The sequence below is a fragment of the Melospiza melodia genome, chromosome 18 (genome assembly GCF_035770615.1).
Source record: "Melospiza melodia melodia isolate bMelMel2 chromosome 18, bMelMel2.pri, whole genome shotgun sequence".
NCBI lineage: Eukaryota > Metazoa > Chordata > Aves > Passeriformes > Passerellidae > Melospiza > Melospiza melodia.
The window spans coordinates 710,923-738,794 of NC_086211.1; the positions used below are offsets into that span (position 1 = coordinate 710,923).

Genomic DNA, 27,872 nt, shown 5'->3' on the forward strand with positions numbered 1-27,872 from the left:
GCAGGGACAACTTCCATTACACCAGGCTGCTCCAGGCCAGGATCAACCTGGCCTTGGACACTTCCAGGAATGGGAAGGCTTGGGATGCTCCCTGCTCATGTGCAACTCCCACTGGAAATCTCACATTGGGTCATTTATTGAAAACTTTTTTTATTGTAATCAAAAAGTGACATAACAGGGCTGTAATGTATTCTGCATTTTATCCGCTGGTATTTGGTAACTGGTACCAGCTGCTTCTGCCAGGCAATTAAAAAAAACCCAAATGTGAAAATCTTCACAGTACAGTAAACTCCACCCAAAATAATTAACGGTGGTTAAAAAGAAGATGCCCCAGCAAAACCTTTCATGTTACATGGTCACAACTCACAATTCTGTACAAAATGTTCACTTTTATAAAGCTCTGATGTAAAAATCAAATAATCAAGCAGCAATATTTTAAGTGCAGCACAGGGTCTTTCATGTCATTATTTACAACGCTTGAAGTCGTTTACATTTTAACAAAGATCATACAGATGACTTAGTAATTAAGTCATTTTTTCACTATCTGTCGGTTTATGTCGTGACAGATTTCACTTTTTGGTCGTCTTTCTCTTTATCTTTGCTCTTCTTCGATTTTTTCTTCTTGTGTTTGTGTTTTTGGCTCTTTTCCAATTCTGTTTCATTTCCCATGTGTTTCTTATGCTTCTTATGTTTCTTGTGCTTCTTGTGCTTCTTCTTCTCTTTCTTCTTTTTCTTTTTCTTGCTGTCCTGGCTCTCCCCTGAGCTGGCACTGCTGCTGTGGCTGCGTGTCTGGCTCTCAGAGGGGCTGTGGCTGCGGCTGCGGCTGACGCTGGGGCTGCTCTGGCTCTGGCTCCTGCCCACCTCTGGCTGCTCGGCGGGAGCCGGGGCCACCGCCTCCTCTTTCGCTTTATCCACAGCCTTTTCCTTCGCCTCTTTGGGCGTTTTCCCCGCAGCCTCCTCGTCCTTTGCAGACACGTTGCTCTCGCTGTCGCTCTCGTTGTAGTCTGGCACGAAAGCGGCCTCGTCAGTCTCGCGGGTGAGGTCGGACGAGAGGCGCGCGGCGCTGCTCACCGGCGGCTTGGGCTTCGCCGCGCCTTTATCGCTCTGACCCACCACGTTCTCCTTCTCCACTTTAACTTCTGGCGAGTCCTGTTTCACCGGTGGCTTATTCCCACCTGGCTCTTTCTCCTTATTGCTCTTGACTTCCGGGACATGCTTCTCTTTTTCCTTCTCCTTCTCCTTGCCCGGGTTTTTGTCCGGGGGTTTGTGTTCCTCAGCGGGGCGCTTGGGCTCGTGCACGGCTTTGTGCTCGGCGGGCTTGCGCTCCCGCGGGGGGCTGTAGCTGCTCCGCTTGGCCTCCGCAGGGCCCTTCTTGGGTGGCTCCGCGCGCTCCTCTCTCGGTTTGCTCTTCTGCACTGCTGTGGAGTCTCTGATCCGGGATGGGGAGTCTTTCCTCCGTCCTGATTCACTCTTCTCATCTCTGCGCTTGGAACTCGAATGCTCCCTGCTGCCATCATGGTCAGACTTCTTGTCCCGGTTGGGAGTGAAGTCCTTCACAGAGGAGCTACGGCCACTGTCATGCTTCTCTGAAGATCTGCCATCTTTAGAAGACTGAGATACAGTTTTTCCATTTCCTTGTTCAACTGTTCGTTCTGAGTGCTCTTTTTCTGGCTGAACACTGCTCTTCCTCTTCTCAGAACTGTCCTTGTCTGACAAAGAATGATCCCGGTCTTTGGTTTTACCTTTTTCACTTGACAAGGAACTTTTTGAACTCTTGGCATCGTGTTGGGTGCTCTCATAACTTGTCTCTTTTGCAGCCTTCTGTATTTTCTCCAGAGGCTCTGTCTCCTTTTCAGTGTGTTTGAGGGGGTTTGGTGCCTTTGCACTCACAGGTTTGATAACACTGGTTGGTTTTCCTACAGTTGGGGGCACCTGGGTGGTGGATTTGATGTCTTCCTCTTCAGACTCAAAGTCATCTTTATCCCACTTGGACTGAGGGACCTGGATCATGATAATGACATCCTCAGCAGGGGCTGTTATGTCGTTGTTATACTCCTCCAGGGTCTTAATGACAGTTCGTTTGGTGTCTGGCTTCTCCTCAGGCTTCCTGACAGGGCTTCCCCCAGTGGAACTCGTGCTGGGAGGAAAAACACGGACATTAGTAATGGGATGCACACACAGCCAGCTCTGGGAACATTTTATAAACTGGCTTGTGTTTCAATTCTAAATTCTCAGCATTTTCCTTAAGGATGTTCAATTAAGGGAACAGACAAGAGAAAGGCTGAGTCCACTGGCTGAGATTATGAGCAATCAATTAATTTAGTATCTTGCTACTATACATTTAATTAAGAAAGACACAAGATTATCAGATTGGGGACTGTCTGATCTGGTAATTCCTTCATGTCCTATTTCTCCCAATGGCAGATAAATTAGATATCCATTCTTCTTTCAACATGAAAGCAAGCAATTATGGAGAGGTACAGACAGGCAAAGTTTTATCCTTATGCCCCAGTTCTTCCTTAGAAAAATGGACATTTTAAATACTTTTTAGATTACCAAGACACTATCTTAAGTCTTCAACAGATGTCTTAAATGCTTTGAGTTTGCATCATCAGCAAATGAACCCTACACCAGCTTCCTGTGCAGTACAAACTGCTCGTTTTCCTTAACAACAGCTGAGTTTGACCCATGTACAGTCTCATAAGGAAGATCATGGATTATTCCCTTGTTTAGCACAAATTTAGCTGTTCCTTTCCTTAAGCCCCATAAACAACTGGAGGAGGGGAGGAGGAAAGAAAGAAAAGGAAAAGAACAAGAACTGCCTGGGGTACCTGGTGTAATCCACAAGAGTTGAGCTACCGCCATCAGCTGCTGTCACTTTCCTCCTTGTTTTTCCCTTTGTCTTTTCCGCTTTAACTTTGCTGCTGCTGGGCTCAGGTTTCTCCACAGCTTCTTTTCCAGGTGGCACATTTTCTCCACTCACAATCTTTTTTCCAGTTTCTCGGTTAAGTTTAATCTTTTTGGATGGGTTGTTAAGAAAAGCAGCTTTATCCTTTTCTGGGGTCCGCTCTCCTTTCTCCCCCTCGGGCTCAGCCTTCCCCTTGGGTGATGTTTTCAATTCTGCACTTTCAGGTTTATAGGCCTTTGCAGAAGTGGCCTCATGTTCTTTATCGGCCTTTTCCTCTGCTTTTCTTTTCCTTTTCTCAAGTTTGGCATCAGAAAGTTTGCTTTTCTCAGCAGGTTTCTTTGACTTCTCCTCCTTGCTGGAGGGCTTCTCTGCCTTGGCTTCTTTAGGGTGTTCTTTCTTTGCCTTCTCCTCCTTGGCTGGTCTGGCTTCTGGGTGGTCCTTTGTCACTTTGGGATGAGCCTTCCGTGGTGTACCAAGAGTCTTCTCATCTTTCTGAGAGGAAGAGGTTTTAACACTGTCTGGTTTTGGCAGCTCCTCTTTGACTTTTTTCACAGGAGGTTCCGTTCGAGGAGATTTTTCGCGATCGGGGTCCACCTTTTCCTGGGAAGCTTTAGCTGGCTTTGCTACGCTGTCTTTCTTTGGAGCAGCCGCCACTTCTACTTTCCGCTTTGTTTTCTCAACCTTTGCTTTTGGCTTATCCTTCTCTTTTTTCTCCTTTTCAGACACTGGTTTGAAAGCAATGGAATCCGCTTCCATGGGCTCATCCCTTACAGGGGTGGCATCATCCCTGCTTGGCAGCATGAACAGAGAGTCTGTTTTAGCATCTTCTGCTGGAACTGGCTCTCTTGGTTTTCTTGCCCCTTCTAACAGCTCAACGTTGGGAAATCCTTCATTCTCATCCCCTTTTCTTCTCTTCCGGTGTTTTTTATGTTTATTGCCTTTTCCATCTCCCAGTGGATTTTCCACCTCCTTCTCTTTTGATTTTGTAGGATCTTTGATGCCATGGCTCTCTCTCCCGGGCTTTTCGGGGTAGTTTCCAGCTACATTACGATTCCTGTGGCTCTGCCCAGCAGGATACTCCTCCCTCCGTCCCCGAGCATACGGTGAATTCTCTCGTCTGGTCCCAGGTGGGCCAAACCGTTCTGGAGAGAAGTTCTCTCTGCTCACTGGAGGCCGTGGCTGAGCGCCCACAGCATAGCCCTTGTAAAACTTCTCGTACCACTCTCTGTAGTTCCTCTCCCACTCTCTGTACCTCTCCTTCTCAAAGGGGTCTCTGAAGTCCACCGAGCGGCCGTAGTAGGCCTTCATGTCGTACGGGGGCACCTCTCGGTAGCGGTTGAAGTACTCGCGCTCGGCCTCGCCCTGCGGGACCGTCCGTTTGGTGGGGGACTGGCCCCGGAACACCGGAGACCTGGAGCGGGAGTGGTAGCGCCGGTACGGGGGCGAGCGGGAGCGCGAGCGGTGGTAGCCGTGCGAGCGCGAGCGGGAGCGGTAGTTCCGACTCTTCCCTTTGCCTCGTCTCTGATAGGGCGGCGACCGCGAGTAGGAGCGGGAGTGGGAGCGGCTGAAGGAGCGCGAGTAGGAGCGGGAGCGCGACGAACCTGAGCGTGACTTGGAGTAGGTGTATGAGCTTCTAGAGTAAGATGAAGCACTATAGGGAGACTTGGACCTTAAAAAAACACAACAAAAAAAAAACAGATGAAGTTAATTCCAAACAGTCTTTCTCTTCAAATCTTTTCCTCCCACACTTATTTTTTCTTTCCTCTCCACATGCTTATGTCAAAGCTTCTTTCAGCTGCTGACATAAAGCTACTGCGAATTGAAGAACTTGATAACACGTAAAAGTTTCTGCTCACAAGACAGAACAGCTGCTGCTTTGTTAGTGTCAGAACACACAGAAGGGTCAGTCTACTTCCACTCACTCTATCACATGAGCTACCAGAGCTACGGACAGATTTCAGGTGGTTACACTGGCCTCTACTGGTATGGGAACACGCACATTTGTCACTACTCGGCAACCACATGCAGTGCAAATCATTTTTGTTGCAGTAAGATGAAAAAAGAGCAAATCTGAGTGGCTACAGTGCAGAATCACACCCAGAAAACACCACATAGCCTGAAGACAGCAAAGCCCAATGTTAAAACACCAGCTCGGTCTATTAACTGCACCCTTTTTTGGGAGTTTGGACAGGATGCACAATCCCAATACTGCAAAGGACCTACTGACAGGCCTGTGGAATCCACACTGCCAGGCAGGTGTCCCAAAAACATCCTGCACATCCCTCCAGCAATAACCAAGGCAAGTGACTGCATTGCAAGAAAAATCCCATCTAAAAGCTTCTACCCTCAGTCTCTAGTCACATGCCCCAGTGCCATGACTCTGGGAAAGCTCCTGACAGCACTGCTAACAACTACTCCTGCCCAAGGGATATCTGGGGACAGAAAACAGCAGCTACCCTCAGGTTTTCTTCTACTGTTTTTTAATGAATCATTTCACATGATTCATATGTTCATTAGCATCATTCCTCCGCTCCAAGTCCCTCACCATTTTCAGATTTCCTTAAAAATAAGTCTCAGCTTTTAATTCCCAATAAAAATTTAACAACGTCACCCAACAAGTGAAAGCCCCCAGTCTGCAGTCTAGGTTCAAACATCTCATGTACCAACATGAGATGGACAAAAGCAGAAATGAGGATGATTTCTCTCACCTATCTCCTCCAAACTGCTTGGACTGCTCAGTTACAATCAGAATAGCGAGACGCTGAAAATGCAGCCCTTACAGCTATTCTGCTCCTGGCCTCCTCAGGGCTGTCAGGCAGTGAAGGATACCACTGCAGAGATACCTTAGCAAGACAGATGCTTAGCGCTCCTCAGCGCCTGCTGCCCAACGCTAATTCAGTCACCTGCAATCTCTGCCACACTGGAGCCAATAACTTGCATATGACACTCCTGTCACTGCTCATCCCTCAATCATCCAATCAATCTAAAGACAGGGAGGTGGAGTGGAACTCCTCCTGATTCCTCTAGACAATCTGCTTCTCCATTACGGACATGTAAAGCAGTTACCTGGAAAACGAACGCCTACGCTCCTTTTGAATCTTTTTATATTCCATCAATTCCTTAGCAAAATCATTTGTAAACTCATCAAGTTTGGACTTTTTCTTTTCCCTGTTAAAATAAGTTTGACCTTTATTACAATTATAGTTTGACCTTTATTACAAAAGACATCAAGAAACAAAACATGGCCAATATGAGAAAATGTTTACTGCATGCAATGCAAAAGGTGAACATCCTATTTAAGCAAAAACAGTTCCTACAAGTTTTAGGAAAAGTTCTAGAATTACATTTGTCTTGGTTTAGCTTTGCATATTTACCATCTGCGATGAAAAAGTATATTGGAAGAAACGCTATGTCACTTTTGCTAGGTCAGATGCACTTTAGCGTAATCGCAGTCCAATACGCTCCCCCGATACAGACATGAAAACAAGGCAACGTTAGTGAGCCAAATACTTACTCCTCTTTAAGCCTCCGTTGCTCTCTGTAAAACTCCTCCCTAGAGAGAGGAGGTGCTTGTGTCGTTGGGATGGTGTTTGAATGAGCCGCTGGCACTGCTGTTGGGACCCAAGCTGATGACATGTTTGCAGGAGCTGGGGGATATCCGGGAGGGGGGACAGTGTACCCAGCGGATGGAGGCTGCCCAGGTGGAAACTGAGGAGGAAACTGTGGTGGTGGTACCCCCGGAGGAAGAGGAAGAGCATGGGGTGGTGGAGGATACAAGGGAGGTGGAGGCACAGGCACAAAGACTGGTGCTGATGCTGGCAGTGATGGGGCCTGAGTCCTTTGGGCACGGTCACTGTGCGGGCGTCCTCGATTTGAACTTTAAAGAAACCCAAAAACACGTGTCACTGTTTGTCACAGCCTGCCCTGAGCGTACAGAGGAAAGCGAAGCGGCAGCACGGCGGGAGCACTCCTGGTTCTCACTGGTCTCCGGCTTTCTGTTCGCTCGAGACTAAACTCAGTCCTGGAGCCTCGTACTTGCCTTGCACATCTTCGCCCCAGCAGCTCCCTCAGCCTTCTCTCCTTACACTCAGCTTTGGGACTGCGGGCGAGGCTGCCATGAGACCCCCATCTCCCACGAGCCAAGCACCCACTGCTCCTCTGCCCCTGCTGGACACACCTTGAGCTCTGCACTCCCGGGCTTCCGAGCACTGCGCAGGAATTAACTCACCTCTCACAACTCTCCTAACCTCTCCTACATTTGCTTCCTGAGCTCCTGCCTCGCGATGCATTGGCCTGTTCTTGTCCCTGAATTGTTTTTTTCTTGTTTACTGGATTTGAGATTTTAGATAATCTGGGGGACGGATGCTGGATTTTGTTTTGATATATCTTTCAGACTTTATAAAAACAATGACCCTTACAGCCTGGCTGTAACAAATCTCTAACGAATGAAGGACTAATTTGATGCTGTGATAACAGATAAACAGGCTCCTCTCTCTAATGAGAAAAAGGAGCTTGGCACTTTGTGATGACTAAACTGCAGAGATACAAAACTGTCATAAAAATAACAGCCTCTAATTTTTCAATAATTTGCTCAATCAGTATCAACTAAGTTGTTAAAGAAAGAACGTTGGAGGGTGATTTCTACTGGGAAATCAATTTCTTCAGCCCTATTCAGTCAGCAATCAAAAGGGTGCTTTTCCATTTGATCTTTTAATTACATTTAATTTTTATATGTAATTTAGGCTTCCCAAAAAGTGTTCATTAGTCAGAATCTTCTCTTCAATTATGTACTGGAGTTTTATTTTTCAATAATCTTACTGTAAGCACAGGTCCCCTTTGTTAAAGTTAATTTAAATGAAGCCACTTGAAAATTAATTACCACTTGAATTCTCCACAACTATTATTTCATTATAAATCAGCTGTTGTCTAAGCGATGTGTTACAGATTAATTTACAACTGGTTACAACTAGTAATACATTCAATTTCTGTTGAATACTTACAGCTCCCAGCCTGGCCTGCGAAGTGCACCAGCTCTCATTGGATGACCTTTTGCAGCAGGGACAGGAAAAAAAAAGTCCCAGTAAGTTTATCTGAAGACAACTTTTTGGACAAAATTCTAAGTTCTAGTTTCTTACCAGTTGTAGGTATTGATTGTCCTTGAGGGCCCAGAAGACTTGGTATCGCTGGCTGTCTCAGTACAGGAACCTGATAGCCCTTGGGAATAAATGCAAACAGTCACAAAACAAGCTCTACTAGAACATAAGAATCATTGTATGTGATTATGTGATGAAATAAAATCTACCTTCTCTTCCAACAAACTGCTGATTGACAAAGGGGAAGATTTGGAAAGCTCAGCAGCAGTCATCAGAGCAGGAGGCAAAACAGCATCGGCATCACTACAAAAACAAAACATTTTTATTATCGAAACACTGCTTTGAATTGAAATATAATAAATATTTTTAAATATAAAGTCCAAGGTGAGAAAAGGCTGATTTCACTAAATAAAAAACATATTTTAAAATAATCTTCACCAGATTTACACCTGTGAAGTTGCCAGGCTCCAGAGGAAGCACTGCTGAGGAGTCTGTTGGGATGTTGGCATTTAGTGAGGAAGCTCTCTGGAAAAATATTTGATTAAGCAGCACTTGAAAGGATGAGAATCCATATAACCTGTGCACTGAACCTCAGCTTTGGAAGATACAAGAACTGAAATTCCATTAGAAAATGTTTCTGTGCTCCTTTGAATCGTGATCCTTGTACTGATGGCACAGCTGAGCCTGGCAGCCCTCTGCACACACTGGTTCTGTGCATCCAAGGCAGCAGGATTAAAGGATGTAACCCTAAACACTCGTAACAGATTTTTACATGAAAATATTATTTCCTCAGTAATAAAGAGAAAATAATGAGACACTAAGGTCTAATGGAAATAAATGGGTACTCTATGAATGGCTGGCCACTTCAAATCAAAACCAGTCCCTTCTTCAGGGCAAACTTGCGCTGAATGACTGGTAGGGGAACCTAACAAAAATACTGCCAAGAAAATTCCTGCATGTTCTGCTTACTGAATTGTCCTCATTCCAAGCAAAAACAGAACCACAAGTTCCACAGTGACCTTCAGCTTTCACTAATGATACACTTTGCTAGCTGCAAAGCTCAAGAAAAATCTAACCTGAGCATTTTGATTTCTTTTACATTGCTGTTGATCTCCAGATCTCCTTACCGAAAAGGTCCATCTGGCTTTTCCCCACGGAGAGAGAGGGACACTGCCGGAGGGAGATCGGAGACAACCACAGAAGACGGATTGACCGGCAGCCCAGCTGCCATGGACGGCCCGGGGCCCAGGGAGGAGAGGGCGGAGCGGGAGGCCAGCGAGGCCAGCGGGATCATGAGCGGGTCCTGCTGCCGGGCCATGGCCGGCCGCATCAGCGGCTGCAGGGTGCGCGTGATCGTCTGCCGCATCAGCGGCGGCGGTGGCGGCGGGGGTGGCGGCAGCTGCTGCTGCTGCTGCTGCTGCTGAATCTTACGGAGCCTTTTTGTGTAACCGGTTTCATTCTTGAAGTTGTTGACAGCCTAGAGGTAGGGAAACATGTTTGAGAAGGTGATAATAAACTTCAGTAGAAATATGAATATGAACAAAAGCATTTCTACAGGAAAATCACTGTGTGTTCCTGTAAGTGCTATTAATCCTAAACCAACTAACAAACAGCTATGAACACACCCTATGGAACTCTGGTATCAATGACTGGTACCTCAGAGTCTCTGCATTAAAAGTACTTTGCTGTTAACACCCAATTTGAAAGTGAGGACATCCCATTAAAGACATGTGTATCCTGAATTTGCCAGATTGTCTCTAATGAGCAGTAGGCTTCTGTAAAAACAGATCACGTATTTGAAAAGTAAACTTAGTTTTGTTGAGTTCAGCCTTGCTTAAGGAGATCTAAATTAATATTTTCACCCATTTCAACTCTTTACAAATAGATTTTTCTAACAAAGAGTTCAGGCTAAAGTCACAACATTACCTGGCGCAGAAACTTATTGGCGATTAAAGCATCAGGAGAAACATCTGTCTGATGGCAGGTAGGGCAGGTGTGTTCCTCGGACTCCAGCAGTGCTGTTCTAATACCTGGGAATAATTAGAATATTTAAGTAGTTTATAGCCAAACTAAGTAAACTTTTTCATTCTCATTAATTACAAAAACAAGCATATGATTAATGGGGAAATATGGTCTTAAACCGCAAGCATGGAGCTGTTCATGTTCTATAGTGGGAAAAACTGGCAGAGGAACAGGTTGCCCAGAGAAGATGTAGCATCCCTGGAAGTGTTCAAGACTAGTTTGGATGGGACTTGGAGCAAGCTGGGCTAGTGGAAGGCCAACTCAAACCACTCTGAAATTCTACAACAATTTCTAGCATACAGCAAAGGGTCAATATTTAATTGCGGTAATATGTAAAGATGCAGAGCAGACTGGCATGTGACAGCTCAATTGGTCTTTTTTCCACTCTAGTACAGCAAAAAGTCATTCCATGTTAATGAACAAAACACATTTCAAAAAATCATGAGGTTTGATTTCTGAAGGTTTTAACCAGCTCTAGGGAAGCATGTGGACGAAATGCCTCAACATCAGTTCTTTGTAGTCCGCACTAAGTGCCCAAAGCTGGATACATAATTCTGTGTGAGGGAAAGGGCTGTGGACAAAATAAATGCATTCTATATCTAATACTGTAACCACCTGCACTAATATGCACTTCCCTCATCCTCTTCCCTCTGCAGGTAAACAGGATTTAACTAGAAACCTAAGGAAGGAAAAAAGCTTTCTACCTTTTTTTCACCATCTACACAAGAAGAGTCTTTCCCTGCTCATGACACGCTGAAGTATTTAACAGAACTAACACAGCAATTTCCTTATCTCCTATTTCTGCTCTCAGAAAATCAAATTTGATGTCTGAAATTAACAAATTTGGCAGTAACACTTACATTCATCACAGTAACTGTTTCCACAGCAGGGAATAACAACTGCATCCGTCATTATATCCTTACAAATGAGACACAACAGCTCATCTGGAATAGGATCATCTTCTTCTGAGGAGGAGGATGGCTCCTCAGGTAGGAAGGGAGGCTTCTCCTTCTTTCCTATAGCATAAGCTTCCCTGGAAGTAGAGTGGGGAAAGCAAAAGAAAGAAGTTAAAGGGAAAACTCTTCCAAGCTTTGAATTTTATAAAAAAAAGACAATATGTGGTATTCTTCTCCCTCTCCACTGGCCTTCCTAAATACAGCTGTTTAGTTTGAGCTACTTTTCTATAGCCCTAACATAAGAAGAAGGAGGGAGGAATTCTCCTGCAGAGCTATCCAGTTCAGTGGATCAGCTAAGAAATCAGTTCAGACTAGAAAAACATTTGACAGCTTATATCAGGTGACATGAATCTCCTTTGCCAGAGGCTAAATGTAAATTGGAGGCTCAGGATAAAGCTGGTATCCCAGTAATGACATTTTCCAAGTGAAAGAAGTCTGTGTTACAGCTTCCAAAAAAGGACATCCAGGTGAGAAAACCAGAAGGGCTACCAAGAGTATTTTAGAACAGCCACTGTGCTCAGCACACACAAGTGTTTTCCTAGTTTATAGCAAGACGAAAAATTAAGCCTGCTTCACATCTGAGGGAGGGAGTCACAGTCCAACAGCTGCTTTATTACGTTTTACATGAAACCTTTGAAAGACAAACTAGAATCAAAAGGAGTTCCCAGAGAGAATAACCCCAATTACAAATGCTGGTGGAATGTTCTGCAGAAATAGTCTCAGCACACCCCATGTTTAACCAGCTCCCAGGGGTGTGAGGACCCCCCTCTTTGTTGTTAGGCAGCAGCATGGACTTTAAAGCTGAAATCCAGTGCCAATGCTTCCTCCCCACATGTCCAGGTGCTGGCCAACGTAGCTGCACCGCCACTTGTGCATCTCTGTCTGGTTTCTCCCATTCCCCTTTGGGATCAGTCCAACCAATTCCATACTTACGCATCTATGGTTGGAATTGCATATTTCCCAGTGTTGGTCAGCATGGCACCCTTTGTGTTGGGGTCCTTCACCTCCATCATAAAACTTCTTGGAATTCCTGTGCTTTTTTTAATTCTGGGAACAGACTCGAAATTTTTGTCCTGTTAAGAAAGGCAGACGTATTTCAAGAACCACACTGAAAATGAGATTTCAGTGACTATTTTAAGCACAAAAACCTTTAACCCTCTCCTCTTACCTAGTGTAAGGGACTAAAATACCCTTTTCCCTAAATGAATGCAGCCAGGGTGTTCCAGAGGCTAGAACAATGTTTTGAACTCATTGACATTCTTTGGCTTAACTACAGATTCCTGAAGGGTGAAATCCCTCAAACTGGCTCCTCCTCCAAAGGGCAATTCAGAGGGAGCTGGACTCAGGGCTTGGAGAAACTTGTTTTGAGATATTTCTAGCATAGGGATTCACAGAAAAGATCTATGGGAATATTTAGTGCCTCTGACCTAACGAAAAGAAAATTTTACAATTCCAGGTTTTTCTTAAATCCAAAGGGTTTTGCAACACTGCCATGTAACCTCTGTACTTCACACCAAAATACACAATTCTTACTGTATTCACGTTTGTTATGTAACTCTCCAGATAAAAACTAAAAACTGAGCACCCCCCAAGGCCCCCAAGTCTTACCCCATTTGTTGGACAGTTCTTTATGTAGTGCCCAGGTTTGCCACAGCGAAAACAGGTGTAGGAGGGTGGAGGTGGCCCCACGGGTTTCTTCATGTAACTGCAAGTTTTTGGGGGAAAAAAGGAAAAGAGATTAATGTGTCTCTCTTATTTAAACAAACCAGCTCTACAATTTTTACATCAACTTCAAAGAACGAGTTCCATGTTAGCAACACTTACTTGACTGGATCATATTCATGGCCAGACTGTGTCATCATAGCTTTTATTTTATCCTCCTCGGAAGCATTGGCTTCAGCCAGATTGGCAGTCTGTGCAACAGGTAATTATTTGACACACACATTAGAAACACATTTAAGCCCACACAGCCCAAGACAACACCACTCATCCAATCCTGTAAAGAGCAGCACTACACTAACTGAGCTTGCATGAGAGCAGCTGCTTATACCAAACAGATTTGTGCTGAAGATGGTCTGGGGAGTCCTTATGCCATGACATGATGTTTATGTGCCTGAGAACCTACTAGAAAAGAGCACTCTTGGGCACTCAAACCTTAGGCTCTGTTTGTACCTTACAGCAAGACTTGTGTAACCAATCCAATTTCCTTCAGATGACTGAAGCTATGTGTAGATAAACAACAATATCCAGTATTTTTAATGCTGATTTTTAAGCTCCAGACTATATTCAGGAGAAGCTCTCCACTGGACAAGGAATTAAGATGGATACAAGCAGCATTATTTACATTTTGTAGTATTAAAAGGACACAGAACTGCAGAGGTGGGGCAGTTAGGTTTGTTTGCTGAAACTCAGCTTCAGACATACAAGTATTAAAAGTACTAAAGGATTTTGCAAACTCTCAGCAAAGCAAAATTCTTTACAGCAGAGATTTGCCCAGCAGGAGCTGCAGGGAGTGCAAACTGCATGTTCCCCCTCCTAACTTCTTCCTGTGACTTAACTAGAGTGAAGACTATCTTAGTTTTTTTCCAGTTGACTATGTCCTTTTAACACACAAATTTTAATATAAACCTTCTGTACAACTAGACCTTCAAATTACTGAAGTCAGCTGATTTTTAAGTCATATTTGTTCAAATATTTTTATTACACACTAGTCCAGATACAAGCAGGGTCTAAGGGAGTGACTGCAAATGACTTGGGCCTTCAAGCACCTATCACTCAGCTCAAGCACTCATGGTTTGGTTTTGTATGCATTCATTCACAAAAGCAACCAACTAGTTTCAACATTTTATTAAATGGTTGTTTCATATACACAGTTTCTCCACAGTAACAGAATCCGGATCGCCAACTATGAAATCATTTCCATTAACAGTTACAGAAAGCTTTACAGATAATACTTGACTAATTTGTTTGAACCCAAACGGTTTACAAAACACATCCAAAAGCCACAAAACATTAGTAGGAATAGACCAAAATTCAAATATGGCATTTCATACATAGTAATAATCACCAGAGAACTGTTAACACATTGCCTCCGTGCTGAGCCGGGCTGCACTAGAGCTGTTAGAGGGAGTAACAGTGCTGAGCCACTTGGTGTCATCTTCCTGCCATTTCTGAACTACTTCAATATCCTCAAAAGCTTAAATGTGTACCCCCACCCCTTGGACAGCTTTGCACACTTTAGAGTAAAACTTCACATGAGGTTACAGACCCGAGCACACATTTAGGGACAGCACTAATGGGAACCAATTCCTTGGGTGGCTACCTTCCAAACTAGAGATATTTATATATAATGGGGTTTTTTTTTGGCCAAATGTATACAATTTAATTTCTGTAGCGAAGAGGGGAAAAGTTACCAAGTTACCAGTGGGAAGAGATTTCTTTTTATTAGAAATGAACTCCAGCCTTTATCTTGCTGACAAAGAACTAGCTGCTCTGCCTCAGGCCCTGCCTACTCTACTGGCTGTAGCTTTAGGGACTGGTGGTTGAGCACTCGGCTGTCCACACAGTGCAGTCACTAGTGCTTTCCCAGACAAATTACACATTGGTGAGCAAAAATGCAAGCAGTTCCCGAGCAAAACATGGCATTACAACAGTTTCAAAAGGTCACAGCTGCTCAGATGCCACACGTACACATTGGTATATTCCTATAAACAATGAGGTACATTTACACAATTTACACAGTCTGCGTTCAAACAAATTAGATCGGGTTGTCCACTGTATAGATCCCACAATTTATGGAATTGTGCAGCATTCAGAGAATGGGTCTGTAACTATGACTAGGGATTCAAAAATAGCCATGCAATTGTCCATGGTACAGAACCGCTTCTCTTGTGGTGGTCACACCCCCCTGGAATGTCCGTAACTTACAGCCAATTAAATTCTTCTGTACAAACTGGGTTAGTTTCCAACGTAAAATTAATGAAACGTATGAAAAACGGTAAAACAGCTTCTGAAGAGCTTCTTCTTTGTGTCTTGAGGATGAGTAATACTGCAACATTATGCTGAGGCTGATAAGGTACTCCCCCTTCTATCTTCCCAAACTGGGAACTACTCTTTACAGGATAGTATCAAAATATACACACATTTTAAAGTTAAAATAAATACTTTAGGTTAATAAAAATTAAAGGGGGCTTTCAATTACAACAGTTATTCACCAATAGGTCACAGTATCAATTTAAAAATAGGAAGCAAACACTTTTGAAGTATTTGACAAGAATATATATATATATATATATATACCTTAGTAAGCTGGGCCAGAGAAATAGATGCAGAAGAGTCATCAATCTGTTCACAAAAAATTAAACACATATTCAAGTTCTACAGTCAAAACACAACAACAGTTAACCTCTACTATAATCTGAATGCCTGCACTACATCCCCCTGAGTGTCACCCAAAGGAAATCCCAACCCAGTGTAATTTGTATTTATTCAAAACAAAGTCCAAACCTATGATGGCTTAAGAGTATCTATGTGCTTATGAGAAGAAATTAAAATAACCAACCCCACTGGAGATCTACTTATTGTTCAGAATATCTCAGAGAGGGACCTCTTTCAAAATAGTAATGGGAAGTTGTGAATTTTCAGCTAAAAAGGATTTTAAAAAATATTTAAGTTTAGTTGAGGAAGAAGTATCACTCCAGGTAACATAGTATTAGTGTAGTTTGCAAATGAATGAGTGAATGTCTCATCATTTCTGTATGCACACAGCGATGATTTTGTGAACCCAGAGCTGTCCTGTCAGAATGAAGGCCATCCCCAGCAGCCCCAAAACACACTCTGCCCCTCCTGTCAGTACCCAAATAAACCCAAATACAAGCCAATCTAGAACAGCAGCCACAACCTGTCACTTCTGGAGAAAAGCCAACTGCTTAAATAATTTAAATAAAGGTGTTTGTAATGACAGAGTAGACTATAAAAATTTAAAAACTGATTTCTTGTATATTACTAGACCATAGGCCCTACCACCCAAATCAATGAGAATTTAGATGATTCCTTGCAATCAGACCAAACCTGATCTTTAATAGCAGCCCAATACTAAATGAACAAAGGAAATTGCAAAGCATACTCCTGATGAAAAAGACATGGATTCAGAGCACAAGCCTGGAATTTTTGTCTCCATTTTTCTCCTCCCAGTTGCCTATGGAACAGCTCTCAGGAATGACATCCTCAGGCTAGAAGCCAGACAACTAGTGCTGAAAAGCAGTTTTGCCAAAGTAAAAAGGTTAACTCGATCTAGTTCCTTCTGCAGTACATTGAATTTTATCATGCCACTAGCAGCACTTGAGCTAACACAACAGTACCAGAAAGATACCTGAATCACTGCTTACTACATCTAACCTGCTCAAAAACATAGAATAAAAGTTCACAATGTGAACTGAACAGCTCTCCAAGAAGTCACTAAACAGGTCAGCAAAGAGATTAAAACCTTTCCTTAAAAAAGGTCTTGTCCTTTGCTACCTAACGTAGTAGAGAATTCGAGGGAACAGTTTTAGTAGACTGGGAAAAGGTATTTCCATGCACAAGATGATTCCTCACACCACTAAGTTGTTCCTGTTCTGTGTTTTCAGGAAAGTACACACAGTATCCCTGCATTACTGACTAAAGAGCTCTTGATGCTTTGAGACTAAAGTCTTCTTCCTTTGAAGAGGAACACAGAGATCTAGACAAAAAGACCTTCATTCCACTGCAAGTTGTACCACAAGATTCATCTCTCCTTCCTTCCAGAATATTTTGTACCTAGTTCTGTTCAAAAGGAGGTCTGCACAAGCATTTTGAAGCTTCATCCTCCATATGCCACTCTTTTACACATGAAAAAGCAGACCAGCATTCTCTCAGGGCAAGCACAGCTATAATTTTGTGTTTTTTCAGAAACAAACAAGAAATTAGGAAAGCTTTAGGTCTAGTACTGACCAGGAACTGAAACACAAACAGTTAATAAACTATTAATTCTTTTTTCAGGAAGCTGCTATTACACAGCCTGCAGGCAACAGTCTAATTTCTTAAAGGAGGTGATATTGAACAGTTACCAGAAGGAGCAAACAGACAGTTAATGTACTCATCAGCGCATTTGCCCATGGCCATCCTTCAACCATCCTATATTTTCTCCAATATTTTTCCTTTTAGATTTCTAATGAACTATTTCCTGGCAGTCCCTCAAAATGGTCGAGTAGAAACAACATCTCTATGAATTTGCAGGCAACCCTAAGATAACACTGCAGAAGTATTGTTAAAAAACCAAAACACAACCCAGAAAGAGTAACCCCCAAACCCTAAACTCAACAGCTGATGTTTTAACTCGCATGTTGTACAGCAGACTAAACAGAAACTAACAGCAAGCCAAGTGGGCAAGAGGACAGAAAAGAGGAGGAAGAGGCTGATCTCACTGCTGGAGTGCTACACTGACATGCCAGGGCTTTCCCCAGAGCCAAGCCTGGCTACACACAAGGTCAGCCAGGGAGGCTCCAGGTGTGCCCCTGGTGCTGACCCCACGAGCACAGCTCAGCCCTTCCGCAGCCTCTCCCAGGCTCCACGCCCTGGTATGGCTGGCCAAGGCTGGGATGGCACCTGGTACGGCACTATGACAATGAAAAAGTACTCAAAAGAAGAAGCTTTTGTGCATCCATTAAAAAAAGAAAACTGATTTTAACTCTGCAGCTTTACTCTCCATCAATAACTGACAAGATTCCTAGTGATTTACTCCAACTACACAAGACCCAGCTTCTGCTCTGAAATACATGCAGAAATATTTGTGTTAAAAAAAAAAAAAAAAAAGGCAAACAATCCCCCCGCACCAAGACCTGAATTAACTTTAAGAATAAACTCTTTGTGTTCCTAGCCCCAGAAGCTGCTGAGGCTGCAGGGCTTTTCCAGTGAGAGAGGGCCTGTACAGAGGGATTCAAGGCTTCCACCCTCCCAGACCAGGGACAGTCAGAGCACACCAGGGAATGGCTTAGCTTTTCCTTTCCTGCTGTTAGTTCTCACTCACACTGTTTTCCCTCCCACTCTGGGATTTCTCCTTTTTTCTTTTTGACACATCTACGTTAGCTTATGGTAAGATGTAATACAGACATGCCAGGGAACACACGAGGCTAAAAGAATGTTAACTTTATTTATGAACATGTGGTTTGTGTTTATACACATGCTAGTAAACAAAAAGAAAAAGAACTGTTTTCAAGAAATAAAAACCCTTCTGAATTAGATCAAATACTATAAACGTGGTTTACATAAATGCATTACATTAACTGCTAGGGTCACTGGGCCAGTGCAACTAACTCCAACTCACAATGAGAGGCATTCATCTCCAAAAGGAATTGCAATCAATCAGCAACAGAATTATGGATGTTACATTTAGTGGTTTTAGACCTACACACAGTAAGTTTGCAATTTGAAGTTGATTGTTTCCATGGGAACCAGAGGCTGCATTCTTCCCAGAACACAGCCCCAGAGTTCAGGAATTTCTAAATTAAGTTATCCTAATAGCTGATCAAGTGATCAGATCCAATGATCCAGGGTTAGTGTAATGCCTCACACCAGTCTAGTGAAGGAGAAGCAGTTATACTTAAAATAAAGATAAAAAATAAACCCCACCAAATAGTACTTTGATACTCTAAGGACTATTGGAAAAACACAGTTGCACACAGTACTGACCCAAGTGGCACATTAAGATCTAGCCCATCACCAGGCACGGGTTTCCGTGTGGGATTATCCGTTAGCAGCAGTACAAGTGTTTGCAAACCTGAAGGAAAATGCTGCCCCTTTTTCAAATGTGAATTCCAAGTGGTGGTATACTAAAGAAAGGCTTAACCTTTGGGAATTAAAGCAGCAGCCAGCCCTGGAGTCACCCAGACCCAAAAATGTGCTGCAGGCAGAAGTTAAGAAAAGTGACAGGGATTTCACTCCCAAATGCCCCAGGCTCTAACTTGGTGCCAAAATTTGTGTTAGATATTGTCATTTGCAGACAAACTGCTGAACTAAACTGCTTTATCAGATAAAGGGGAAAGAATCAAATGCAGAACTTTAGAATACCACTCTGTGTAGCAGCGATATTGAAATTCACGTCAGGCTATTAAAGACATTTCTGTACTCAGGAGGGCCCAAACAATATCACTTCAATTACACAGTTTCAGGAACAAATACCCAAATATTTAAGGACATAAGAAGGAATCATTTATCTGCACAGAACTGTCCTGAAAACATCTGGGATATGCTGGGTTTGGTATTTGTTTGAACCCCCAAGTCAAAAGTAAGGAACAGCACCAAGTTTCACAATAATGATTTCTCAGTGGTTTTTGATAACATTTTCAAAAACCATTAGGCAAAAAAAAGGTATTTAAAAACAAAAGCTAAGTGATACAATGTGAAAATGGCAAAAAATACACTCCAAACAGTTTTTATTGCAAGAAACAAAAAGCACACAACAACCTATACAAACATACATATCACTAGCTATAGACAGACAGATGTAGAACATGGCACCATGTTCAGTGTGCAAACCTTGAGCCTACAGGATCTGGAAACGATCATACATTATCTGTACAACACAGAGTCATACAGGAGAGATTCTGGCATATTCAATATGAAATACAATGCATTACTAGGCACAAATACCAATATTCACATTAGAACTCTGCAAATGATGGCATTACCCAGTTTTTACTATGCTGAATCAAATACAAAGTATTTACAACATACACTAGGTTTTACTGGAAAATATATTAAGTTAACGTTTGGCAAATTAATAAAAGGCTGCATTGTTTAGAACTAAGTGCAGTGTGTAGGAAAAAAAGTGTGAGATTGTGTTTTTACATACTGCTTTTGATGTCCCACTCACTGGCTCACTTCGACTTCTAGAAGAAGAAATAAAGGTGATGAGAATTTGAAACAAATCATTTGTACCCGACACAAAGATTCCAGAACCTGAACATCACATTATGCTCCAATACTCTAGCGAACATAGACATTTATTTGTAACATAAACTGTTCTCTCTTGGTACATTTGGTGCAACTAAAAAACACCCCAAAATCACATTTCTACATTGTCACAAATTACTCAAGACTTACAGATCTAGAACACAACAGTGCAAGAGGAAGTCATGAGACATTTTGTCTCTGCTCTCCAAGTATCAAATCCATGTGAAGTCTGTACTAGAGTTCTGTGTTCTCAAATAATCAATCACCAAAGCGTGGGGCAGCTTTGGCCAACATGTACATCCCTGGAAAGGCACACAGGTACCAGGTACAGGGCTTCAGTTTCAGTGAAGAACAGTGATAATCTACAAGTGCAAGTTTGCTCAAGTGAAAAACAGTCATGTGACAAAGGGGCAACATAACAGTGTCAGCAGCACTGAACAGTGCTAGAACAGTGTTGCTTTGTGGAAGCCCAAGCACTGTGTTCAGAGATCTACTATATTTAGCCATCAAAGTGCCAAAATATTAAACATGTTACATATGCTATATTGACTAAAAGTAGTAGTAGAAATGTCACCTGAAAGTAGTTTCTAGGATTTTGTGCGATTTAGGAGTCCTGTGACAAAAAAAAAGGTCTTAATTGCCAGAATTTGCTATAAGATAATCTTGAATACTTTACAATATTTTAGGAAATACGCTTTACATTTGAAAACTTGCTGAGATTCCACATACTCGGTGGTGTGGACCTGCATGCTCCTCATCGTGAACCACTCATGCAGCCACCGAGAGAGCTAACAAACAATCCACGCATCATCCCAAGAGTCCCATGAGCAGAAGCAATGCAAGGCTGCTGGGGAATTTACATGCCAATGGAGAGGCTCAGCTTCCTGCCACTGCTGAACACCCCCAGGCTCCCAATTATACCTCCTGAGGGTGAGGAGGTGAGGAAATACTTTGGATTACCACACAATAGCTGCTCCAGCCATTTACTGCAAGGTGAGTAGTGCCTTTCTGAAGGCCTCTCACCATCCCAGCAGACATTCCCCATCCCCAAACATTAACCACCCTGTCAGTGGTTTCTGCAGTGTTTCCAGCTGGGGAACAGAAGGCTCATCTGCCTGGTTAATTTCCAAATCTACCACAGCAGTGCTGTTCTTTGCTGATCCCCCACACCAGTAGTGACAGAATCTTTGCTGCCAGCTTTGATTCTCTGGAGGACTTTACAGCACCAGGCAAGGTGCACTGGCAGGACAGCACTCAGTGAAACGAGCCCCAAAGCAAGGCTGTGTTTACAGGCACAAAGCTGGCGGGCAGAATCCTGAGGGAGAGCTGGGAAGCACTGCACCAACTGCTGCAGTAACATGCCCCAAGGTTACATGCAGAGCCACATCCATTCGGGGATTTTGCTTGCCAATGGTTCATGGGTACCAGGATGCTGCTGTATTGTTTGTTCAAGACACACTGTAACTCCTTAGGGTACTTTCCTGAGAACCAACATTAGAAAGACATGGCAAAACCACAAGCTAATAATATCTCCTGCTGGTGGTGAAGAGGCATGGCTTTAAGGATCTGGACTGTATGAAAACATCAATGCAGCCATAATCCTGGAGTCAGGATTGCATTTGAGTCTCTGTGATTTCAATCAATACTGAGGACAGAGAATCAGGTGTAAACCTCAGAAATACAGAACTAAAATATGGAGCACAGATCCCAGCTCGGGTACAGACGGACTCAGAAAGGTACCCAGTACATTTGGTAATGTGCTGAACTGCTTCTGAGATTTGACTCTGGACAGGATTAACTGTTTATTTCATGGTACTTGCACAAAAGCCAGTACCCTTTAGGGTATGGTTCTTTATCTCTTGCCTCAAACAGATACTGTGTGTTTAGGAAACACACAGGAGTCACTTAGGAATGAAACTCCTTGTTTGCATGGCTTACCAGCTGGCAACCCTTGGTCTTTCCTCTATGACTACTATATAACTCCCCCATGTCTGAGGCAGAAAAATACCTGTCATATCCTGCCCCACCTCCCCCAAATGCAGGTGACAGTCCAACACCCAGAATCAAACTCTTTTGAGCCATGAACGAATGCTAAGTTCATGAATGTATACCTGCCTTTGTTAAAAAGGCAGACACATATTATAAGGAATCTCCCCATGTAGAGGAAACAGGAATTTCAGAAAATTTGAATCTCAGAAAAATAAACTCCAAACCAAGCTCAATAGAATCATCTCCAAAGTTACCACTGCTGGTGTCTGAACACCAAAATCTAAGTCTCCTTTGGGACAGAGACTTTGAAAGCTACCCCATGACTACAAACACCAGCAGCAGTTTTAACAAGCAAGTTACAAGCCCAGTGCCTCTGCAAGTGCTGTCAATAACAAGGTGGGCACACTGACCCCTCCCAAACAAGAGAATGTTCGCAGTACTTACATAACGTATGTTTTGCTGGTAGCTTTAACTCCTCCAATGGGGATTCTCCTCACAATCACCGATGAGTTCTTGGGAATCAGAGCACTATCATCGGTGTATTCTGGAAACGACATCAATACAGAAAAAACATTAGTCAATTTATAAGAATGTATTTAATAGGTAATTACAGAGCACTTTCGAGAATCCCGTTACAGATCTAAAAGCAAAATTTTATACATAACATCAAGCTTTCATCCTCTCAACACACCAGCAGCACCTGTCAAGGAATCTTCAGGTTTGATTATCAAGCACAAGCAGCAAAATAATTTTCAGTTTTTAAAGTTAGTTTGAATGCCAGGAGCAAAATGGTTTCAAATTGCACTAAAGTAGAGTCTGATAATTCATGAGGTTTTTCCCTGATCTGTTTTAAGCTGTTTTTGCTTCTGTTTGGCTATGAAACCAAGAGATCTCTGGAGCAAAACAAACCAAAGCTGAACCTCACCTGCATAAAACAGATTGTAAAGTCTGTGAATACTTGTCCTGAACAAACCAGGCATCAGCTAAAGCAGGGAAACTCTGCAGCACTGCTTTCAGCTTGTTAAGTACCCCTGACTCCCCTCTGCTGCCCTGCTCAGGCCTGACAGAACAGCAGAGGCACCAGCTCTGTGCTTGGAGCTGCACCGTCCCCAAGCAGGCTGGGCAGCTGCTCAGGGCCTGACAGAGAAATGCAACTGAAACCGACAGCACTGGAGTCTGGAGCACGAAAACTTGGGGGTTTCTGAGCTGCTTTCACAAGCAGGACACAAGTGGCTCAAACTAAAGTGGTACCTCCTCCCTTAAGCTCACAATCTAGTCTGAATTAACCAGAGGGACACAAGTTCTTTCCACTCACTCTCTGTAGAGAAGAGAGACTCAAACAAAATGACTTCTGAAGTCTTGAAAAGCCTTTGGAAAACAGCATGTGCCTGGAGCCATCCCTGCTCTGCCTGGGCCTGTACTGTGCTGGTTGTCTGAAAAGAAGAAAAGCCCCCTGACCTTTTACATAAGGCCCAAAGAAAAATCCAATTCTCAGACACTTTGAATAAACTTAAAATGCAAAGCCCTCTTCATAAGAATGGTTTTTATACAGAACTTACACAGGCTGTATATGACTAAATATTGTAAAGCACCATGAGAAGTCCTTCCCTGTGATGTGCCTGCAGTGTTAGTTATTCCAATCCCTTACCTCTGCAGACTGAATCAAAGCACTGGTCTGAAACCTAGTACTGTTATATATCTAGTCAAGCTTTGTCAGGATGAGTTTGCTCAGTGATCACACACAAAATACGAGTATCTCACAATTTATGCTCAATTTTTCAGTATATTATTCCTACAGGCAGGAACCTCCCTTAGACCAAAACATACCTAGCAGAAGACATCACTTCAACCATGAAATTAAAGTTTTACTTCTATTTCCAGCTAACAGAACATTTCTTCAGAAAAGTGAGAAATCATTTAGCTGAAACTAATTTCTGATCATCCCCCCAGGGAACCGAACAGTGAGACTCCTCTGGACTGCAGAGCAGTTTAAAACTGTGGGTGAAAGGACTAGCAGTGACAGAAACAGCAGCTCTTACAGAAGCCACATCCTGACACAAGCCCTGGAGCTCTGCTCCTCACACAGCCACCTGTCAAAGAGGCCACAGCGGGACTTTCTGATGGAGAAGGAGCTCAAGCAGCGCTGAGGCTGAGACAAACACCTGGAAGATGGTGCCAGCTGCAGTTCTGGAAGCCCAGAGCAGCTGTTTCTACTTGTGTCTGCCCCTGTCTCTCCATGACTCCACACCTCAAGGTGAGCAGTGAGGCCAACTCCACACAGCTACTGCTCACATGTGTCCAAGCAGAGCTCCAACAGAAACGCTCCAAGCTGGAGGCAGCAGCATTGTTCACTGCCATTCCCATATAGTTCAAACTTGTTTTACCACCAGTGATGGCCAGGAAGTGGCTACTGGAATTTCTCAATCTGAGCTGTGATTGTAAGTACCCAACTAACACAAAATGACTGTAAAAACAAAGAAAAATCTGGATATTAAAGCTTAGAGCAGAAGAGACACAACAGTCTAAAACTTGCTGTTTATCCTACAAGAAAATAGTAGCTTGAAAGAGTCCAGATTAAGTATTTCAAGGCATGAATGGAGGCAAACTAGTTAGTCAGCTGACTGCTGCCTCACACTGACACAGAAATCTGACATCAACTACTGCATCAGTGTCCACAGCCTTCTTACAGCTAGGTGCAAAGAGCTCAGATTTGCTGGCAAGTTTACGCTGCTTCATACTGAATGAGCAATTTAAAACCCCCGCTTTTAAATTTATCTATTATAAGAATTTCTGCTAGTTTTAATAATTTGTGTTTATGTATGCTATAAACAAATTAGTGACAAAAGTTCCCATGTTATTTTCTGGCCTGCTTTCATTCACGGTTTATCTGCCAGCATTGCCCAAACAGCTCTGAGCACTCTGAGAGGTTTTTCACTCAGGTGGAGTACAGAACTCACCACGAGTCCTGGGAATGCAAGCCAAGGTGTGCCAGGGCAGGGAAAAGCCTTGCTAAGCAGCTGCTGGGAGAAGGATGTGCAGGTAAGAGCTGCAATGCCTGCCAACATGCCAGGCTGCCCCACCAGAACACAGGGAATTCCCTGGAACACATTTTCTCCCTAGACAGGATTTAACTCTGTTCTCATCACCATCACTTGCTCACTTTGGGACAAGCCACTGCTGTAGCTGGCTACGAAGGCACCCTTGAAACTTGCAGAGTAACAGACAGGGCCACTCATGCTGGATTTTCTGCTTCCCCCAGAACAGGAATCCCTGATCTGGAACAAGCCGGCTCAGGAGGTCACACAGCCCAGGGAATCTCCACGGCACTGTTTGCACAGCTCTGGCCCCACGAGAGCCCCTGCCCTGCTCTGAAGGGATGAGTCCCTCAAATCCACCCAACTCCCAATCATTAATCGCATTACACCACCTGCCCTGCTTTAGGGCCCTCTGGGCTCTGATGTGGTGTCAGCCTGAACTGCTGGGGCACTACTCTGCCCCAAAACCATTCAGCCGTCCCACACCAGCTCAGAGCCAACTTTGGGGTTTATTTTCTTGGTATTTTGCCCTGTAAGTACTGCACATTTTCCTAGTGTTCTGTTTCAGAATGTCACAGCACAGGAAAGAGCACTCAAGAGACCTCTGTTGTGGAGCTCACAGCTCTTCCACAATATTCTAGGAACACCTGTCATAGAAGACAAGTAAAATAATCCAGATCCAATGAAATGGAGGCAAGTTTAAAAGCACCAATCTCGAGCACAGGCTTTAGAGAACATGCCTTGATAGCAGGTATGGAATAGGAACCCCCTACATAAAACAGGTCCCACCCACCCATTTTGCATTCCCAGAATCTTACACAGTCCATCAGATCCTTTTTTCCCACTGATATTTAAAATCCTGTGTACTTTTGGCCTATTTTAGCAGTTCTCCTATTACTAGCTTTCCATTAGGAAAAGTAACAGCTCCAGAACTGTAAAAGCTTCCAGGATCTTGGACCAATCACGGCTCATTTTGTTCTTTCCAAAGATCATTTTAACATTTACTCAGGACTCCTGAATAGACAAAGTTAAAAAACCCAATACTTATGTCCACACGTAAGAATTCCTAACATCCCACTTAGGTAGAATATCCCAGTCTAGTTGTTATTTTAATTTCTGCAGGTTAATTTAAGCATTTACATCTGATTAATAAAAAACTGAGATTCACAATTATGCATATGAACCAAAGATTTGACATACACAGAATTTGGAAATACATTCTCTAGCTATGCTTTGCAAACCACAGAGAGATTTTTGCCTTTTCACATGGAAATCACCCTTAGGAAAGCTTCAATAAGCATGTGTATCACTAATATAGAATTTAAAATTATGTATTTTACATAGTTATATATTTAAAATTTTATACTCATTTTTTAGAGGTTAAAGTGCAACACAACCTGCCTAGCAGACTCAGGACCATCCTTTTTTAACTTCACCTTGAGGCAACAGCAGCTTCTAGTGAGGCAAAGCCCTTTCCTTCCCTGGACTCTGGTTACATGTGAAAACAAAGTAACTCCCTGGTCAATCTGGTACCATGGATGCTGCAGTAATACCTCATGAGGGGATATTTACCTGCATCTTTTTTCTCTTACAACTTTCAAAGGAAAAAACTGCTGAGACACAGAACCACAGGATGGGGAAAGAAAAAGGTTTAACGTTGCAGGAATGAAAATACAATTCTTTTTGTTTCTGAAAAGTCACACTCCGAAGTCTTTAATCACATTCAAACTTATCAGGATGGCACATTACCTAACCGAAGCATCATAGTAACACAAACCCATATTCACACCACAGAATCAAGCACTATTTATTAGATTTAAGAGAATTTATGACTTCCCAAAAAACATATATTCACTGTAAACATGTATTTCTTACATACATTCACTGTAAATGTTCCGCCATAAAACTTCAGGACTGCCCTGATACAGCAAGCATTAAGTGCCAGGAAGAAAAAAAAAATCAAAACAACATTAGACAAGAATGATGAAATGATGCTCAGCAGTATCCAAACTACGGCGTCTTTTGTTTGGAAAACTTACATTAACACGAATTCCCCCGAGTAATTTTACTACACAGAACGCTGATTGTGAGAGAGGCTTTAAGGGTCTGCAGAAATTGTAACTCAGTGATACACTCGATACAAATTGTTGCTTGCAAGCAATTACTGCAAGGGGCACTTGTCTTCAATGAAAGGCGGGTAAAAAAAGCAGCAAAGCACTTTCCAATGAAGAGGGCAAAGAGAAATTGACGACAAAGTTCAGTCATCAAACACACTTTTCTTCCCTCATTGAAATTAGCCATGCGCTATACTCCTTGTGATAACCTTCACATTTCTCTGCCAGATTTCAGAGAAAGCAGGCAGGTTTGTTATGGTCACACATCCTGCCCCCCATCGCCCCCATTTTACCCACAACTCCAGGAAACCCAAACTTTTGCAGCACCTCCGCACGCAGAACTGCTCGGACGGTGCTGTGAGAGCAGCAGCTACAAAGGAACAGCTCCGAGCCCGCAGCAGCCACCGCTCCATCACCGCTGCCCCCGAACCCCACGCACCTTCTTTGGTCTGCGCGTTGGTGATCTGCAGGTCGCAGTCGGCCGCCTTCAGCTTCTCCCGGCCCATGATCTGGCGCTTGAGGTCGCTCAGGGAGATGTGCAGCCCGTCGAAGGTGACCGTGTCATAGTTGAGCTTGGAGGAGAACTTGTAGTGCACGCACGACATGGCGGGGCGCGGGCGGCGCCCGCTCTGGCGCGGCGGGGCCGCGGGGGTCGGGCAGGGCCCGCGGGGGTCGGGCACGGCCCGCGGGGGCCGGGGCGGCGGCGCTGGGGCGGCGAGCGGCGCTCAGAGCCCGCGGCGCTGCGCCATGGCCGGGCCGCGGCCTCAGGGCTCGGCAGGCCTCAG

At 43.6% G+C, this 27,872-nt stretch overlaps 1 protein-coding gene across 7 annotated transcripts; it reads right to left on the minus strand.

Moving 5' to 3' along the window:
- Positions 1 to 130: 130 nt before the first annotated feature.
- On the minus strand, positions 131 to 27,727 carry RBBP6 (RB binding protein 6, ubiquitin ligase). Of its 7 annotated transcripts, XM_063171535.1 has the most exons (18): positions 27,527 to 27,727; positions 22,383 to 22,482; positions 20,524 to 20,562; positions 19,849 to 19,885; positions 15,279 to 15,323; positions 12,804 to 12,892; positions 12,588 to 12,684; positions 11,913 to 12,052; positions 10,884 to 11,056; positions 9,928 to 10,031; positions 9,129 to 9,478; positions 8,211 to 8,304; positions 8,044 to 8,122; positions 7,909 to 7,954; positions 6,423 to 6,785; positions 5,975 to 6,076; positions 2,832 to 4,577; positions 131 to 2,137 (listed from the first exon to the last, which is right to left on the minus strand). In XM_063171535.1, the coding sequence occupies exons 1-18, from the start codon at positions 27,690 to 27,692 to the stop codon at positions 553 to 555; spliced, it is 5,355 nt and encodes a 1,784-aa protein (XP_063027605.1). In that variant the 5' UTR covers positions 27,693 to 27,727; the 3' UTR covers positions 131 to 552. The 7 variants fall into 7 exon arrangements, with proteins under 7 accessions (XP_063027605.1, XP_063027606.1, XP_063027607.1 ...); XM_063171536.1 differs by lacking the exon at positions 20,524 to 20,562; XM_063171537.1 differs by lacking the exon at positions 5,975 to 6,076.
- Between the last annotated feature and the right edge of the window lie 145 nt (positions 27,728 to 27,872).